The following is a 17,693-nucleotide window of genomic DNA, read 5'->3' on the forward strand; positions in this document are numbered from 1 at the left end:
GACTTAAGATCTCTGAAAAGCCTCTCCTCAAAAAAAGAAACAAACAAAAAAACACACCAAGGACATTAGGAAAAAATCATCAAATTTTTTTCAAAACTCTGGAAATTAACCAAAGGCTTACAAAACTCCAAATGACTTTTATTCAAAAAAAAAAAAACAAAACAAAACAAAACAAAAAAAAACACCTTGGTAGGAAAAATAATTTTTGTGACACTTTAACTTTCCCTATTACTATCTACCTCTCCCCAGCTATACAGGAGTCTTGAAAACCAACAGCCCTGAAATAAATGTAAAAATCAGTAGACTAGGAATATTACCAGGTGCCTTCTCTAGTCGAACTGAATTAGACCATACTCAGTGACAACAGCTTTTTCCTGGGTATTTCTGTCAAAAAGAATCAGGAGCAATTGTTTAATGTCTCAGTTGCTTAAAGTGGGATAATAGTTGGGCTAACATGAAGTGGCAAAAGCATAAAAGAAAAAGCTGGGGAATGAAATGTCCATAAGGGGTTTTTTGTTTGTTTGTTTTTTAATTTTTTTTTAATTTATTTATTTGACAGACAGAGATCACAAGTAGGCAGAGAGGCAGGCAGAGAGAGAGGAGGAGGCAGGCTCCTTGCTGAGCAGAGAGTCTGATGCGGGGCTCGATCCCAGGACCCTGGGATCACGACCTGAGCCGAAGGCAGAGGCTTTAACCCCCAGGTGCCCCTCCATAAGGGGTTTTGAAAAGCTCTCACATATGCCTCAGAACCTCAAAAGCCACATACACAGTCCCCAGGTTTGGATGCATGCCCAGAAAAAATCTTAGAAGGTCCTAAATGCTCTCGCTTCTGACTAACCTGACACTCTGTTCAAGTAAGAACTGAAGGCTATGGCAAAGTTGTAAACTGCCAGGTGAGTGCTGAAGGCAAGCCCCAACATGTACATAAACATTCCTGGGGAAAAAATGGGAGACTTTTTTGGATTCAAACATTTAACAAAATCTCTGTTTATTCATTAGATGACCAATAAGCTAACAAGCAGAGACTTAAGAGGCTACACAGGACAAAGAATACAGACTTTAAAGAATTAGCATTGGAAAGTCACTAAACAAACAACCACTACAACAACAAACCCTGGTAGGGCTAAGACTCTAATTTCTACAAGTCTCACATTATATTAGCCAAAATGTCCAGTCATCAACAAAAATTTTACAAACATGCAAAAAAAAAAAAAAAGTATGGCCCATACTAAGGAAAAGAACACTTAACTAATATCATTCTTAAAATAGCCCAAGCAGTGGACTTACTCCACAAAGACTTTAAATCAGCTCTTTTAAATATATTCAAAACACTAAAAGGAAACCCTGCCTAGCAAACTAAAGGAAACTTTGAGACTTAGGTATCACCACATACACTGTAAAGAGAAAGAAATTATGGAAAGAAACCAAATAGAAAAAGCAGTTAAAAATACAATAACTGAAATTAAATATTCACTAGGACTCAATAGCAGATTTTAGCTATTAGCTAATACTAGCTAGTATTAAGTTAACTAGTAAATAGCGAATTTACTGCTATTAGCAGCAAAAAAACAAATCAAAACAAACAAACAAAAAAAAAAAAACAGTGAACTTAAAGATATGTCAACTGAGATTATCTAATCTAAGGAACAAAGATTTTGGGGATACTACAGAGTATCAACATATGCAACTACCCAGAAGGAGAGGAAAGAAAGAGAAACAGTGTAATAAAGAATTTGGCTAGCATCCTCATTAAGGTAATCTCTTAATCCTGGAGTTTTCTGAGTGATAGGGGAAGCAGCTTTGTTATTCATGTTGGGCCCCATTTATCAGATCACATCTGATAGTTTATACTAATTAGGGGACTCAGGGTGGGCCTTTAGACAGTTTATGGTAATGAGGCAACTCAAAGAAGGCTGTCCAAGCCAGAAAGACGAACCATGTGGTTAGAGGGTTGGTTTTGAGCAGCACAGTATTGATCTGATCTCTGGAAACAGGAAGAGGGGCTACAAATTGAATTCAATCACATAGTGAATGATTCTATCAATCATGGCTATATATGAAGCCCCAATAAAAATTATGGACACCAAAACTTGGCTGAGCTTCCTTGGTTGGCAATACCCCGTGTGCTATCACATACTAGTGATCAGGAAGGCCAATGAATGTATCCTTACTTCATGGGGAGAAGATAACAGAATCTTTATGTTTAGAACCTTCCCAAACCTTGCCCTATGTACCTCACCCTTTGGCTGGTTCACATTTGCATTATTTTATTATCATAACAAGAATTATAAACATAGCACTATCCGAAACTCTGTAAGCTATTCCAGCAAATTACCAACACTGAGGAGGGTATTAAGTGCCCCTGCATTTTTAGCCAGTTCATGCTAAGTGAGGGTGATCTGGGGACCCCCAAACTTGTGGCTAGTGTCTGAAATGGGGGCAACCTTGTAGTAAATTGTGTCTGTAAACTGCCACATTTGGCCTAACTCTGAGTAGTTTGGTATCAGAAGTCATTATAGGCAGAAGGACTTATAGAAAAAAATGATTGGAAGGAAAGCTCCAAATTTTGATATTTAAGAAATGTAATGTACTCTATGTAGAGAAACTCAGAGTTCCACAACTATACAAATTAATGAAATGTCCAAAATGAAATACAAATAAAGGACCCTGAAAACAGGAACAAGAAGAGATTCCTAACACAGACTGGATCCACAGTAAGATTAACAGCTGGTTTCTCAAGAGATCCCATAGAGATCAAATGGCAACTGAATGACCTATTCAAAGGGCTAAAAGGAAAAGATAATCAACCAAGAATTCCATATCCAAGCATACCACCACTCAAAAGTGAAGCGTAAATGAACACATTCCCAGAAAAACAAAAACAGAGAGAATTTTTCACTGGCAGATCCAACCCAAAATAAACACTAAGAAGATTTCCTCAGATTAAAATGAAAGGACACAAGACACTAACTTGAATCCCCACAAAAAAATTAAGAGCACAAGTAAAGGTAACTATATAGGTAAATATAAAAAGGGTCTGAATATATTTTTTTAACTCTTTTTCTATTTCACTTATGAGACAACTATAAAAGGCAACATTTATAAATTGGTGCTGATGGGCATGTAATATAGAAAACTACAATTTGTATAACCATAACAACATAACAAGGGGAACCGATAGAGCTATATAAGAGCAAAGAGTTGGTATACTAGTGAAATTAAGTTGATATAAAAAATAACAGTTATATAAACATTACATAAAAATCAAATATTAACAGATAAAGGGAAAAAAACCACATGATCATCTCTACAGACACAGAAAGAGAATTCGACAAAATCCAACATGTTGATGATTTAAAAAAAAAATTCAGTAAACTAATAGAAGAAAACTTCCATAAACTAACAAAGGGAATCTGCAAAAACCCTGTAGTTAATATACTTATAGGCAAAAGACTAAAGCTTTTCTCCCTAAGACTGAAAACAAAACAAGGGTGTTTATTCACACTACTTCTATTTCACATGGCACTAGGAAGTTCTAGACAGGCAATGAGACAAGAAAAGAAAAAATAAAAAAGAGACAAAGACATCCAGATTGAAAAGGAAGAATCAAAACGATCTCTAATTATAGATGACATGCTTTTGTCGTCTATAAGATGACAATATTTTCTATATAGAATTTTTTTTAAAAAAGCTTTAGAACTAATAAAACAAGTTCAACAAGTTGCAGCATATAAGATCAATATACAAAAATCAACCGTATTTCTATTCACTATTAATGAACTATCCAAAAATTAAATTAAGGAAATAATTCCATTTATAATAGCATCAAAAAGAACAAAATACTAACAAATAAATTTAATGAAAGAAGTATAAGACTCCTTCACTGGAAACTATAAAACATCACTAAAAGAATAACAAGACCTAAATAAATGGAAACAGATCCTGGTTTCATGGGTTAGAAAATTCAATATTGCTAAGATATCAATACTCCCCAAATTAATCTACAGATTGAGTGCAATTTCTACTGAAACCCAGTTGCCCTTTTTTGCAGATACTGACAAACTAATCTTAAAATTCATATGAAAATGAAGGGGACACAGATCAGCCACAGATCTTCTTTCTTTTAAAAAAAGAAAAAAGAGAAAGAAAAACCCAAAGTCAGAAAACTCACACGATAACAATAGTAATCAAGACTGTGAGGTACTTACATAAGAATAAATATATAGGAAAAGGAAAACAACGGGCAGTTCAAAAATAAACCTATACATTAATGGTCAACTTGTTTTTTACAAGCGTGCCATGATGCTTTAATGGGAGAAGAGCCTTCTTTTCAATAAATAGTATTGGGACAACTGAATATCCCAAAAGACATAAGTGGCATGCCAAACTGGTATGAGAAAAAAAAATGTGGACTCCTACCATACACGATACACAAAAACTAACTGAAAATACATCAAAGAACTAAATGTTAAAGAGAAAAAACTATAAAATGCTCAGAAGAAAACATAGGTCTAAATCTTCATAACCTAGAATTAAACAATAATTTTGTACATATGGTACAAATACCACAAGCAACAAAAGAAAAAAAGTAAATTGGACTTAATCAAAATATAAAGCATCTGTCCTTTAAAAGACTGACCACCAAGAAAGTAAAAAGACAAACCATGAAATCAGAAAAATACTGACAAATCCTACATATAAGGGATTAGTACCCAGAATACGTAGAGAACTCACAATAACAAAACAAGTAACCCAATTAAACACAGGCAAATAATTTTAATAGACAATTCTCAAAAAGAGATATAAATGGTCAAAAAGCACAGGAAACAATGCTCAACATTATTCATGTTAGAGAAATGCAGGTCAAAACCACAATAAGATACTACTTTATACCTAGGTTATAATCAAAGAGATAGACAGTATTAAGTGTTGGCTAGAATGTGGAGAAAGGAGAACCTGCATACTCTGCAAGTAGCAATGTATAATGGTACAGTCACTTTGGAAAACAGCCTGTTAAAAATAGAATTACTGAACAGGCAATATCCTTCCTAGGTATACACACAAGACAAAGGAGAACACATGTCTACACAAAAACTTGTACATGATTGTTTATAGCAGCATTACTCATAGCAGCCACAAACTAGAAACCTAAATTTGCATCAACTGATGAATGGATTTTAAAAATGTGGTATATCTATTCAAGGAACTATTATTTGGCCATAAAAAGAAATGAAGTACTGACACATGCTCCTACAAGAATAACCTTGAAAACATTACACTAAGTGAAAGAAATCAGATACATAAGACCACATATTGTGTATTAAGTGTCCTAAACAGGCAAATCCATAGATAAAGAATATAGATTTGTAGTTCCCAGGGTCTAGGGTAGAAGTAAATGCAGAGTGAATGCTACAGGGCATTGAATTTTAGGGGAGATGATAATGTTCTAACATTAGACAGAGGTTATACTTGCATAAACTTTGTGTATACACTAAATACACTGAATTGTCCACTTTAAAAGGCTGAGTTTTACAGCATGTGAATTATGTCTCAACAGTAACTATATATATATATATAGATAGATAGATATACACACATATATATAAAAAATATTTGTATATAATATTTGAGTCTTCCCTAAGTCAAAATTCCTTACAAGTAGAAATGTCTCTTACAAATGCTAAATCCTTTAGAATTTTTTGAATAAACATTTAAACATTTAATCTTGACAACAATAAACTAAGCTATTTCAAATACAATGCACAGAAAGTCTTATGAATATTTTCATTATTAGCACAACTTGCTGAGAATCTGCAAGCCAATTACAAGTGGTGTCTAAAAAACAGTAATACTTAAAGAATATTATTGCTTCCTACAAAGCCTACAAAAACATAAGCAAATCATTCTCTTACAAAATCACTCTTGAAATACCACTCACCAAGTACACTGCTCTTTGGAAGAAGGTTGTGGTCTCCAGGATTTTATGCATTGTGATGGTTTCTAATTCATCAGGATCTAACTGTTCCTTTTCAAAGGGCATTCCGTTGAACAGAATAACAGGCAGTGGACCAACCCCAGTCTGCTCATAGTAGCCTCTTGCTTCCTGAAACACAAGGGACCACAAACATTTTCTAATCCTTCATGAGACAAATGGAATGAAGCATATTTTTCATACATACATGTGCTAACAAGAAAAGTAAAATCAACAGAAATACAGTCACCAAGAAATAAGTAAAGAAATGCCTTTAAAGAAATATCAGAAGAGACATAGTTAATATCCTACTGGGTAATTTGAAACTAATTACTGAGTTTTTGTAAAAACAGAAAAACCTTGGGGCACCTGGGTGGCTCAGTGGGTTAAGCCTCTGCCTTCAGCTCAGGTCATGTTCTCAGGGTCCTGGGATCGAGCCCCACATCAGGCTCTCTGCTCAGCAGGGAGCCTACTTCCCCCTCTCTCTCTGCCTGCCTCTCTGCCTACTTGTGATCTCTCTCTCTCTCTCTCTGTCAAATAAATAAATAAATAATCTTAAAAAAAAAAAAAAACAGAAAAACCTTGAAAATTAGGAACAGATTTGGGAATGAGGGTAATTTTAAGCTGCCCAGGCTACCAAACTTTAATTACATATACTATACCCAAGACATATAACAGACCTTTCAACAAATATGGAGATATTCTATATTGCTGTCCAATGCAGCAGCCACTAACCACATGTAACTACTGAGCACTTGAAATTAATTAATTTTCATTTTAAAAGCCACATGTGGCTAGAGGCTACCATAATGGACAGCAAAATGACAGACTGCCATCAATTATGAGTGCTCCTGAGCAGAGAGCCTGAGATGAAATATTTACACCCCAATCTAATTTTAAAAGATCCCTATCACTAACATAGAAATTACACTTTTAGAAAACAAAACAAGGCTGGTGGTAAAACAGTGCTTCAGAATTGCTCTATAATATACTAATTAGTGCCCCACCTTTTTCCTTCTCCAAGACAAAAAAAGTTCCTTAGCAGGGAAATGCCAGGCCAACCAAAAGGTAAGTATAGCTAAGATGAACACTCTTCTCCAGTGGTCAGTATAGAGGTACATTGCCCCAGACATCAACCACAAACCAAGACTAATTTGTCAAAGTAAAACCTACATTACTACCCAAGATGTAAAAAGGATTCCTTAAAACATTCTTGTTGGACATCTTTTAGGTAATACTTTCTGAAAATACCAGAATTATATATATATATATATATATATATATATATATATATATATATATATGTAATTCAATTGGGTAACTGACAATCATCAACAGCAACAGGCTACTTAGTTTCTAATCCAATCTAGCCACATTAGTAACTAATGATACACACTTACCAGATGGACAATAACATGGCACAGGCAGAAAGGCCTTCTATGTTGATTTCTGCCATTTCTACATATCATAGTTTACACTTTTAAAATTTACACTTCTAAAATTCTTACCATGTTAATTTTGTTCTTTGATGTTTCAACTATTTCAAAGACATTCATTAAAAACTCAATTTTAATATACTTGAGTTTTGAAAATTATCCTCCCCAACAAAACAAAACAAAACCCACACTGTAACTCCTAAGTGACAGTAAGAAATAAAACTGGTTTTCTCTGGAAATGGCAACTGAGTGAAAATGAGGAGTGGGAGGGAGATGTTTTGATTATATATACTTTTCTTTCTTACAAACTGTAAATAACTTACCAGACCAATTAACAGAATGCAGCCTAATTACCAAAAAGCTAAACTTAAAAATTACACAAGAATTTCTTCAATGATAACTAAAAATTTTAGCTGTAAGCAAATTAAAAACCTTAATAATTACAGGCAAGGTCTTATGAATGACCTACTCACATATGATAACTGAAATTAATAAGGACACAAGAGTTAACATGCCAAAAGCAAAATGTCTATGTGTGTAACTTAGGACTTCTCTTAAATATCATTATCACACTAGCTTGAAAAATATAAATATACACCTATCAGACTACATTGTCTTCAGTTTAAAAATTCTACTTTAATTGTACACCCTAGTACAAATAATTACAACTTTCAAATATCATACACAGAGGATATCATAGCTTCAGATTTATAAATAAAAGATATAGAATTCTGCTCACTGTAAAGCCTGTTTCTCCCTCTCCCTCTACCATTCCCTCAGCTTGTGCTCTCTGGCTCTATCTCTCTGTCAGATAAAATAAATACAAATCTTTAAAAAAAAAAATGTTTGGGTCAACCAGGAAATCAAAGAAGAACTTAACAATTCATGGAAACCACTGAGAACGAAAACACATCGGTCCAAAACCTATGGGATATGGCAAAAGCAGTCCTAAGAGGGAAATACATAGCCACCCAAGCCTCATTCAAAAAAACTGAAAAATACCGAATATACAAACTCCCTTTACATCTTAAAGAATTGGACCATCAACAACAGATTAAGCCTACCCAATGCACAAGAAGGGAAATAATTAAATTAGAGCAGAGATCAATGAATTAGAAACCAGAGATACAGTAGAACACATCAATGAAACCAGAAGCTGGTTCTTTGCAAGAGTTAATAAGATTGATAAACTACTGTCTAGACTAATCCAAAAGAAAAGAGAAAGGACCCAAATTAATAAACTTATGAATGAGGGGCACCTGGGTGGCTCAGTGGATTAAAGCCTCTGCTCAGGTCATGATCCCAGGGTCCTAGGATCGAGCCCCACATCAGGCTCCCTGCTTGGTGAGGAGCCTGCTTCTCCCCCTCTCTCTGCCTACTTGTGACCTCTCTCTGTCAAACAAATAAATAAAATTTTAAATAAATAAATAAATAAATAAATAAGTAAAATCATGAATGAAAGGGGAGAGATCACAACATCAAGGAAATAGAAACAATCATCAGAAATCATTATCAACAGCTATATGCCAGTAAGTTAACCAACCTAGAAGAAATGGATGCATTCCTGGAAATCTATAAACTTCCAAGACTGAAATAAGAACTTAGAAACCGACAACCTGAATAGACCAGTAACTAGTAATGAGATTGAAGCAGTGATCAAAAACCTCTCAAAAAACAAGAGTTCAGAACCTGATGGATTCCCTGGGGAATTCTACCAAACATTCAAAGAAGAATTAATACCTTTCTCCTGAAGCTGTTTCAAAAAACAGAAATAGAAGGAAAACTTCCAGGCTCTTTCTATGAGGCTAGCATCACCTTGATCCCCAAACCAGGCAAAGACACCATCAAAAAGGGGATTTCAGACCAATATCCCTGATGAATATGGATGCCAAGATTCTCAACAAGATCCTAGCTAAGAGGATCCAACAGTACATTAAAAAGATTATCTGTAGGGGCGCCTGGGTGGCTCAGTGGGTTAAGCCTCTGCCTTCGGCTCAGGTCATGATCTCAGGGTCCTGGGATCGAGCCCCGCGTCGGGCTCTCTGCTCAGCGGGGAGCCTGCTTCCCTTCCTCTCTCTCTCTCTGCCTGCCTCTCTGCCTACTTGTGATCTCTGTCAAATAAATAAAATCTTAAAAAAAAAAAAAAAAGATTATCTGTAATAACCAGGTGGGATTTATCCCTGGGATGCCAGGGTGGTTCAACATTCACAAATCATTCAATGTGATAGAACACACAAATAAAAGAAGAGACAAGAACGATATGATCCTCTCAATTGATGCAGAAAAAGCTTTTGACAAAATACAGCATCTTTCCTGATTAATACTCTTCAGAGTGTAGTGATAGAGGGAACATTCCTCAATTTCACCTTATCAAAAGCCATCTATGAAAAGCCCACAGTGAATATCATTCTCAATGGGGAAAAGCTGAAACCCTTTCCCTTAAGATCAGGAACACGATAAGGATGCCAACTCTCCTCACTATTGTTCAACATAGTACTAGAAGTCCTAGCAACAGCAATCAGACAACAAAAGGAAATAAAACGTATTCAAATTGGCAAAGAAGAAGTCAAACTTTCTCTTTTTGCAGAGGACATGATACTTTATGTGGAAAACCCAAAAGACTCCACTCCCAAATTACTAAAACTCATACAGCAATTCAGTAATATGGCAGGATACAAAATTAAAGCACAGAAATCAGCTGCCTTCTTATACACTAGCAATGAAACTGTAGAAAGGGATATTAGAGAATTGATTCCATTTACTATAGCATCAAAAACTGTAAGATCCTTTGGACTAAACCTAACCAAAGAGGTAAAGGATCTATACTCAAGGAACTACAAAACACTCATGAAAGAAATTGAAGAAGACACAAAAAGATGGAAAAACATTCCATGTTCATGGATCAGAAGAAAAAACATCGTTAAAATGTCTATGCTGCCCAGAGCAATCTATACTTTCAACACCATCCCAATCAAAATACCATCAGCATTTTTCAAAGTGCTGGACCAAACAATCCTAAAATTTGTATGAAACCCCAATTTGCCAAGGAAATGTTGAAAAAGAAAAACAAAGCTGGGGGCATCACGTTGTTGGATTTCAAGCTTTATTACAAAGCTGTGATCACCAAGACAGCACAGTACTGGCATAAAAACAGACACACAGACCAGTGGAACAGAGCCCAGATATGGACCTTCAACTCTATGGTCAAATAATCTTCGACAAAGTAGGAAAAAAAATCCAGTGGAAAAAAGACAGTCTCTTCAATAAATGGTGCTGGGAAAATTGGACAGCTATATACAGAAGAATGAAACTCAACCATTCTCTTACATCATACACAAAGATAAACTTAAAATGGATGAAAGACCTCAATGTGAGACAGAAATCCATCAAAATCCTAGAGAACATAGGCAGTAACCTCTTCGACATCTGCCACAGCAACTTCTTTAAAAACAAATCTCCAAAGGCAAAGGAAACAAAAGTGAAAATGAACTTTTGGGACTTCATCAAGATCAAAAGCTTCTGCACAGCAAAGAAAACAGTCAGCAAAATGAAGAGGCAACCCATGAAATGGGAGAAGATATTTGCAAATGACATTAGAGACAAAGGGCTAATATACAAGATCTGCTAATATACAAGATCTATAAAGAACTTCTCAAACTCAACACCCAAAAAACAAATAATCGAGTCAAAAAATGGGCATAAGACATGAGCAGACACTTCTCCAAAGAAGACAAACAAATGGCTAACAGACAATTAAAAAGTGTTCATCATTAGCCATCATGGAAATTCAAATAAAAAAATACCACCTTACACTAGTAAGAATAGCCAAAATTAACAAGACAAGAAATAACAAGTGTTGGAGAGGATGTGGAGAAAGGGGAACCCTCTTACACTGTTGGTGGGAATGCAAGTTGGTGCAGCCACTTTGGAAAACAGTGTGGATGTTCCTCAAAAAATTAAAAATAGAGCTACCCTATGACCCAGTGATTGCACTACTGGATATTTACTGCAAAGATACAGATGGAGTGAAAAGGGCCATATGCACCCCAATGTTCACAGCAGCAATGTCCACAATAGTCAAATGGTGGAAAGAGCTGAGATGTCCTTCAACAGACGAATGGATAAAGAAGATGTGGTCCATATATACAATGGAATATTACTCAGCCATCAGAAAGGATGAGTACCCAACTTTTGCATCAGCCTGGATGGGACTGGAGGAGATTACGCTGACTGAAAAAAGTCAAGCAGAGAAACTCAATTATCGCATGGTTTCATTTACTTGTGGAACATAAGGAATAGCATGGAGGACATTAGGAGAAGGAGGGAGAAGATGAAGCAGGGGAAATCAAAGGGGGAGACGAACTATGAGAGACTATGGACTCTGAGAAACAAACTGAGAGCTTTAGAGTGGAGGGGCATGGGGGGATGGGTTAGCCCGGTGATGGGTATTAAGCAGGGCACGTATTGCATGGACCACTGGGTGTTATACATAAACACTAAATCTTGGAACACTACATCAAAAACTGATGTACTGTATGGTGACTAACATAACATAATAAAAAATTAAAAATTAAAAAATTTTAAAAACAGGAGACATTACAACTGACACCACAGAAATGCAAAGGATCATGAGACCTCTATGAACAATTTATACACCAAAAAATGGGTAACCGAGAAGAAATGGATACATTTCTAAAAACATACAACCTAACAAGACTGAACAATGAAGAAACATTTCCTTCATTTAAAAGTAAAAAAAAAATCATAAATATACTTTGTTTTAAATTAAAATGTCTCAGAAATGTATTTAGATTCCTTGCCTGACCATTTATATTCAAATGACTACCTTGCTCCTGCTTACAACAGATAAAGGTCCTTTTACTGCATTTAATAGTATTATCTTTAAATAAAAATTGTAAATATTTCCCTACATCCTTACTAAACCACACTTTGCCATTCTGCTTATTACATTTCTTACTGTACTTTTTTCTTTAGCCTAAACAACATCAGTATGGTAAGTCATATCCTGGCAAGCATACATCACACACTTCTAATGGTTTTTATGTGGAACATCCATCACACAAGTACAACCACTGCACTGTGTAGAAGAAATTTGTTTTTTAATTTAATAGTTAATATGCCAACTAAAAATCAGTAATATCATCACAAAATTGAAATATAAACTGCATTCACAAACACAGAAAAGTAACCTGGTTTTTAAATTGTTAAATGCTATGTACCTAAATACTTTAACCACCACTACCCTTACTAATCAACTCCCCAAAAAAGGGAGGTAAGGAAAGCATAGCGTTGCGGTCCAATGAGAAGTGCCAAAGAATTTCTTACCTTCCGATTCTGATCATAAGCAGAGTCAATCCCCAAAATGCTATTCACTTCAACATATGGATACTTCTTCTCTAGGACACTGACCACATGCTCAACTTTTACTTTTTCTCCAGTCCTTACTTTGTTATATATCTGAAGAAAGAAAAATCAGACAACCAAACACACTTTTAAATCCAGATTTCAGAATGTTTATTACAAAAGATTTCTGAATGTAGAGGGAAAATATGGCTATTTTTCTTGAAACGTGAAATGGAACATGTTAGCAATTCTCCCTTTTTCATATAATTCCATAAGACACCTTCTTATATGAGAAACTACATATTCTTAAAATGACCAATCAGTTCATACTCACATTAAGTCCCAAATGCAAAAATATGTCAATTTTTTAAAAAATCTGAATACCTTTACATAATCCTTGAAATCATGGCCATGATATTTAGGGGGCAGAAAGTTCTAAAATATGTACAGCAAAATCATTGTTTTTTAAAAAGCAGATATAGGGGCACCTCGGTGCTCACTCATCAAGCATCTGCCTTCAGCTCAGGTCATGATCCCAGGGTTCTGGGATCAAGCCCCACATCTGGCTCCCTGCTCAACAGGAAGCCTGCTTCTCCCTCTCCCATTCCCCCTGCTTGTATTCCATCTCTCGCTCTCTCTGTCAAATAAATAAAAAAATAATAAAAATAAATAAATAAAAAGCAGATATAAAACAAGTAACAACACAACTGTGTCTATATATAGTTAAATACCTAGAAGGTTATAAGACAACCTTCTATTAGTGGCTGCCTTTAAGAAGCAGAATTAGTTAAGGGAAAGAGAGAAATTTTAAATCCATACACTTTAATATTATTTTTAAAGATTTTTACAATGAACAATGTTTTTGCTAGCAGAAAAAGAAGTTTGAAAAAATGAAAACTCATATACATATATATGAGTATGTGTATATTCATATACACAGCTGTGGGGTGGGGGAACAACTTTAAAAAATAGACTTTAAAATACATCCTCAGCATCTTTTCCTGAACTTACTTCTTTCTCTATAGCCCTATTGCTAACCATCTTTCACCATCATCTCTCACAGAGATCCCAGCAACAGCTCAGCAACCACTAACCCTGACACTGTCTTTACCCTCCATCAGACCCGTCTGCATACATCCATCAGAATGATGGATAAACATAAAAACATCAGAATGATGTTTTTAACTGGAGTTTAACCTCTGCAAACTGGACACTCACTGCCTGGACAGACGGCCTCAATAACTACGTTCCCCTCTCAGCTCTGCTCAAGCATACAGACAAAGGGAATCACTACTTCTGATTTGCAGCAATTGTTCAAATGACTCCTATTTTTCCTCCTACACTCAGCTGGGATAACATCCCACTCCACAATAATGGAGTGAGGTCCTAGTGCTGCCACAGTTGACTGTGCTTCCTACATTGCATTAACCATCTGCACGCATGGACATGTCCCCCACTAGACTGTAAGGTCTTTGAGGACTGGGGAGAAGTCTTACTCTTCTCTGTAGCCTTTGCAGCTAGTACCACGTCTGGCAAATGTTAAGTCTTTAATAGCTGTTAGCCAAATAAATGAACATTTTAACTTTTAAAATGTCCCCATTTTAATAAGCAAAAGAGCTGTTATTTACAAATATTTTATATTCAAAAATAGAAAAAAGAAAACAAGAGAGTTCCTTGTTTGAATTTGAGAAAGTATCTTTTTTTTTTTAATATTTTATTTATTTGACAGAGAGAGGGATCACAAGTAGGCAGGGCAGCACACAGAGAGAGAGCGAGGGGGAAGCAGGCTCCCTGCTGAGCAGAGATTCCCGATGTGGGGCTCGATCCCAGGAGCCTGGGACCATGATGTGAGCCGAAGGCAGAGGCTTAACGCACTGAGCCACCCAGGCGCCCCAAGAAAGTATCTTAAGTATATACAAAACTCAGGGGATTTCAGTTCCCAAGGTAAAAAATATGGGGAAAACAGAGAGTAAGAATTTATGATTTGAATATTAATTAAATGAAAATATCATACAGACCTTAAAAGGAAAAAAAGCAAACAATTTTTTTAAACAAGCAGAGAACATTACATTTACAAAAAAAAAAAAATTAATTCGTGATTTCAAGTCATCAAAAGGGAAAAGGCTAAGGTACATTAGTAGGACTAGGAATCATAGCTGAAATCACAGCAATTTACTAATAACATCAGTAAATCAGTAAAAGCAACTCCTTAAATATAAAACATAAAGGTTAAGAGAATAATTCATCAAGCTTTTTCTCTTTACAGAAATATAAAATACTCTTAACTCATACTGTTTCTTAGAGTAAGTTAAATTAAGAAAATTATTTGCCATTTTGATTGAAAACATACATGTATCAGAGTTTGGAAGGCATGATAATCATCCACTTCTTGGGCAACATAATTATATGCTCTCAGAATAGCCACTCCAGCATCTTGCATCCCATCAACATCTTCAGAGTCATTAACCACAAAGATTAAACCAATTCTAGGGGAGAGAGGGAAGGGCAAAAAGAAGAAAAAGAAACTTTTCTCAAAAATGCAACTGGTTAAAAAGAATGGCATCCCTGTATCCCACTCACATATTGTAACTTCCTCTACTGAAAAGCACAGTTCACACCCTACTCTAACACAGTTGGCAAAGGCATTCATCACTTACAGAATAGAAAAACAGGTTCCCAAAAGTGGCTTAGACTTTTCAACTGTTTGAAACTGTTAAAGCATACTATTTCCACATGGTGAAAGGCCTTTATTGACATGAAGGGTTTTGCTATAGTTTTAGATGAAGATTTTGTTGTTTTTAAGCAAAAATTAGGGGAAGCAAACATTTTCAGAATGTGGAAATATATAAAAAGGGGGGGTAGATTTTGAAATTAACATAGGCAAGATAAAAATCAGAGGTAAATGGAAAACCTAAAAATGTTTACTATTATCTGTTGGCAAAAAGCTACAACCAAGGTTAATGTTTATTACACTTAAAAATTTAAATTAAATTAAAAGAATGAACCACAAAAAGATACCAATACACATCTACAAATTGGGCAAAAAAAGGGGGGGAGGAGGGGCAAAAAACTTGCACTGGCCAATACAGAAGTCACTAGCCTACATATTGGAGCAAAACCAATTCAACTGAGAATAGACAGTCTTTTTAACAAATGGTGACGAAACTGGATATCCACAGTGTAAAAAAACAAATCTAGGCAGAGACCTTATACCTCTCACAAAAAATTAACTCAAAATGGATCATAAACATGAATGTAAAACACAGAACTACAAAATTCCTAGAAAAGAAAACAGAAAATTTAGGTGATCTTGGGTTGGGCAGTGACTTACTAGATCTAACCAAAAAAAAAAAAAAAAAAAAAAGGATGAGCTAAACTTCACTGAAATTGGGACTTTTGCTCCGTGAAAGACACCATTAAAATAATGACAACAAGCCACAGACTGGCAGAAAACCTGTGAAAAACTGAGAAACACATACATGATAAAGACAGATATTCAAAATATACAAAGAACTCTTAAAACTCAACAACAAAAAGTTTAAAATGGGCAAAAGATCTGAACTGGTACCTCAGCAACCAAGGCACAGAGTTGGCAAATAAGCCAAAAAAAAAAAATTTTTTTTTAAAGATGTTCAACATCTTTTAATTAGGGAATTTCAAATTAAAACCACTATACAACTATTAGAATGGTTAAAATCCAAAACACTGACAACACCAAATTCTGGAGAGAACGTGGAGCAACAGGAACTCATACTCATTGCTGGTAAGAATCCAAAATACTAGGACCACTTGGAAGACAGTGTGGCAATTTATTACAAAACAAAACACTTACACCATAAGCTAAAGCAATCGTGCCCTTTGGTATATACCCAAATGAGCTGAAAACTTATGTCCATCCAAAAATCTACACACAGATGTTTACAGTAACTTTATTTATAATTGTCCAAACTTGGAAGCAACTAAGATATTTACCAATAGGTGACTGGATTTAAAAACAACAACAACAACAAATACTAGAGTACATCTATATTATGGAATATTATTTGGTGATGAAATGGCCTATCAAGCCATAAAAAGACATAAAACTTTAAAAGCCTACTGCTAAATGGGAAAAAAAAAAAGTCAGCCTAATAAAGATAAATATATAACGAGTCTGGAAAGGGCAAAACAATGGAGACAGTAAGGAAACCAGCGGTTGCCAGCAGTTGAAAGGGAAGGACAAAGAGGTGGGGGGCATGGAGGACAGTGAAACGATCCTGTAGGATTGTGTGACGGTGGAAATATGTCATTACATATTTGTCAAAACCCACAGACTATACAATGCAAACAATGAACCCTAATGTAAACTATGAACTTTAGTTAATAATAATGCATCAATAGGGGTGAATTAATAGTGCTCTAAAAAATACAAAGTCTATTAATTAAAAAAATAAAAAGGTAAAGCCTAAAAATAGAAGAAAATACAAAAAGATACATATCAAACATCATGCTCTCCTGAGGTATGTGGAAAGTATGTTATATGTAGATATGGTAGCAAGAGGATTTGTTTATGGATAAAAATTGTGTTTTTTAAAATCAAACATAATAGAAATTATATGAGTAGGTTCCAGGCAGAAATGACCTAAATGTTATTCTTATGAAGAAAAAATAAGAGCTAAGTATCTCCTCACAAAGGAATTCCCCTTTCCACATTTCCAGTTTCTAGAAAAGGCACCAGAGGTTTTCTGTTAGCTAAGCCCCTTCAGACTTCTGTTTCTCTCAGGCCCAGTCTCTGACCAAGTACCACTAGGGAGTCTCCCAGATTTGTTCCCTCCTTTCTTCAGCCCCTGTAAACACCCTAGTGTACCATATCAAGCGAAAGAAAGACTAAAACAATAGCCAGTCTGCCTTGGGTCTCTCCACCAACTAGGTATGCCAACATG

General features: G+C 35.3%; 1 protein-coding gene across 1 annotated transcript in view; it reads right to left on the bottom strand.

The window, feature by feature from the left end:
- Positions 1 to 17,693, bottom strand: part of UGGT1 (UDP-glucose glycoprotein glucosyltransferase 1) — a 117,148-nt gene that overhangs the window by 51,132 nt on the left and 48,323 nt on the right. The window contains exons 16-18 of the mRNA XM_080799532.1: positions 15,122 to 15,257; positions 12,754 to 12,885; positions 5,939 to 6,103 (exon numbers count right to left, since the gene is read on the bottom strand). Coding sequence (XP_080655658.1) covers positions 5,939 to 6,103; positions 12,754 to 12,885; positions 15,122 to 15,257 — 433 coding nt within the window. The remainder of the gene's footprint in view (positions 1 to 5,938; positions 6,104 to 12,753; positions 12,886 to 15,121; positions 15,258 to 17,693) is intronic.

This window comes from Martes martes (genome assembly GCF_963455335.1).
Source record: "Martes martes genome assembly, chromosome: 3".
In the NCBI taxonomy this organism is placed as follows: Eukaryota; Metazoa; Chordata; class Mammalia; order Carnivora; family Mustelidae; genus Martes; species Martes martes.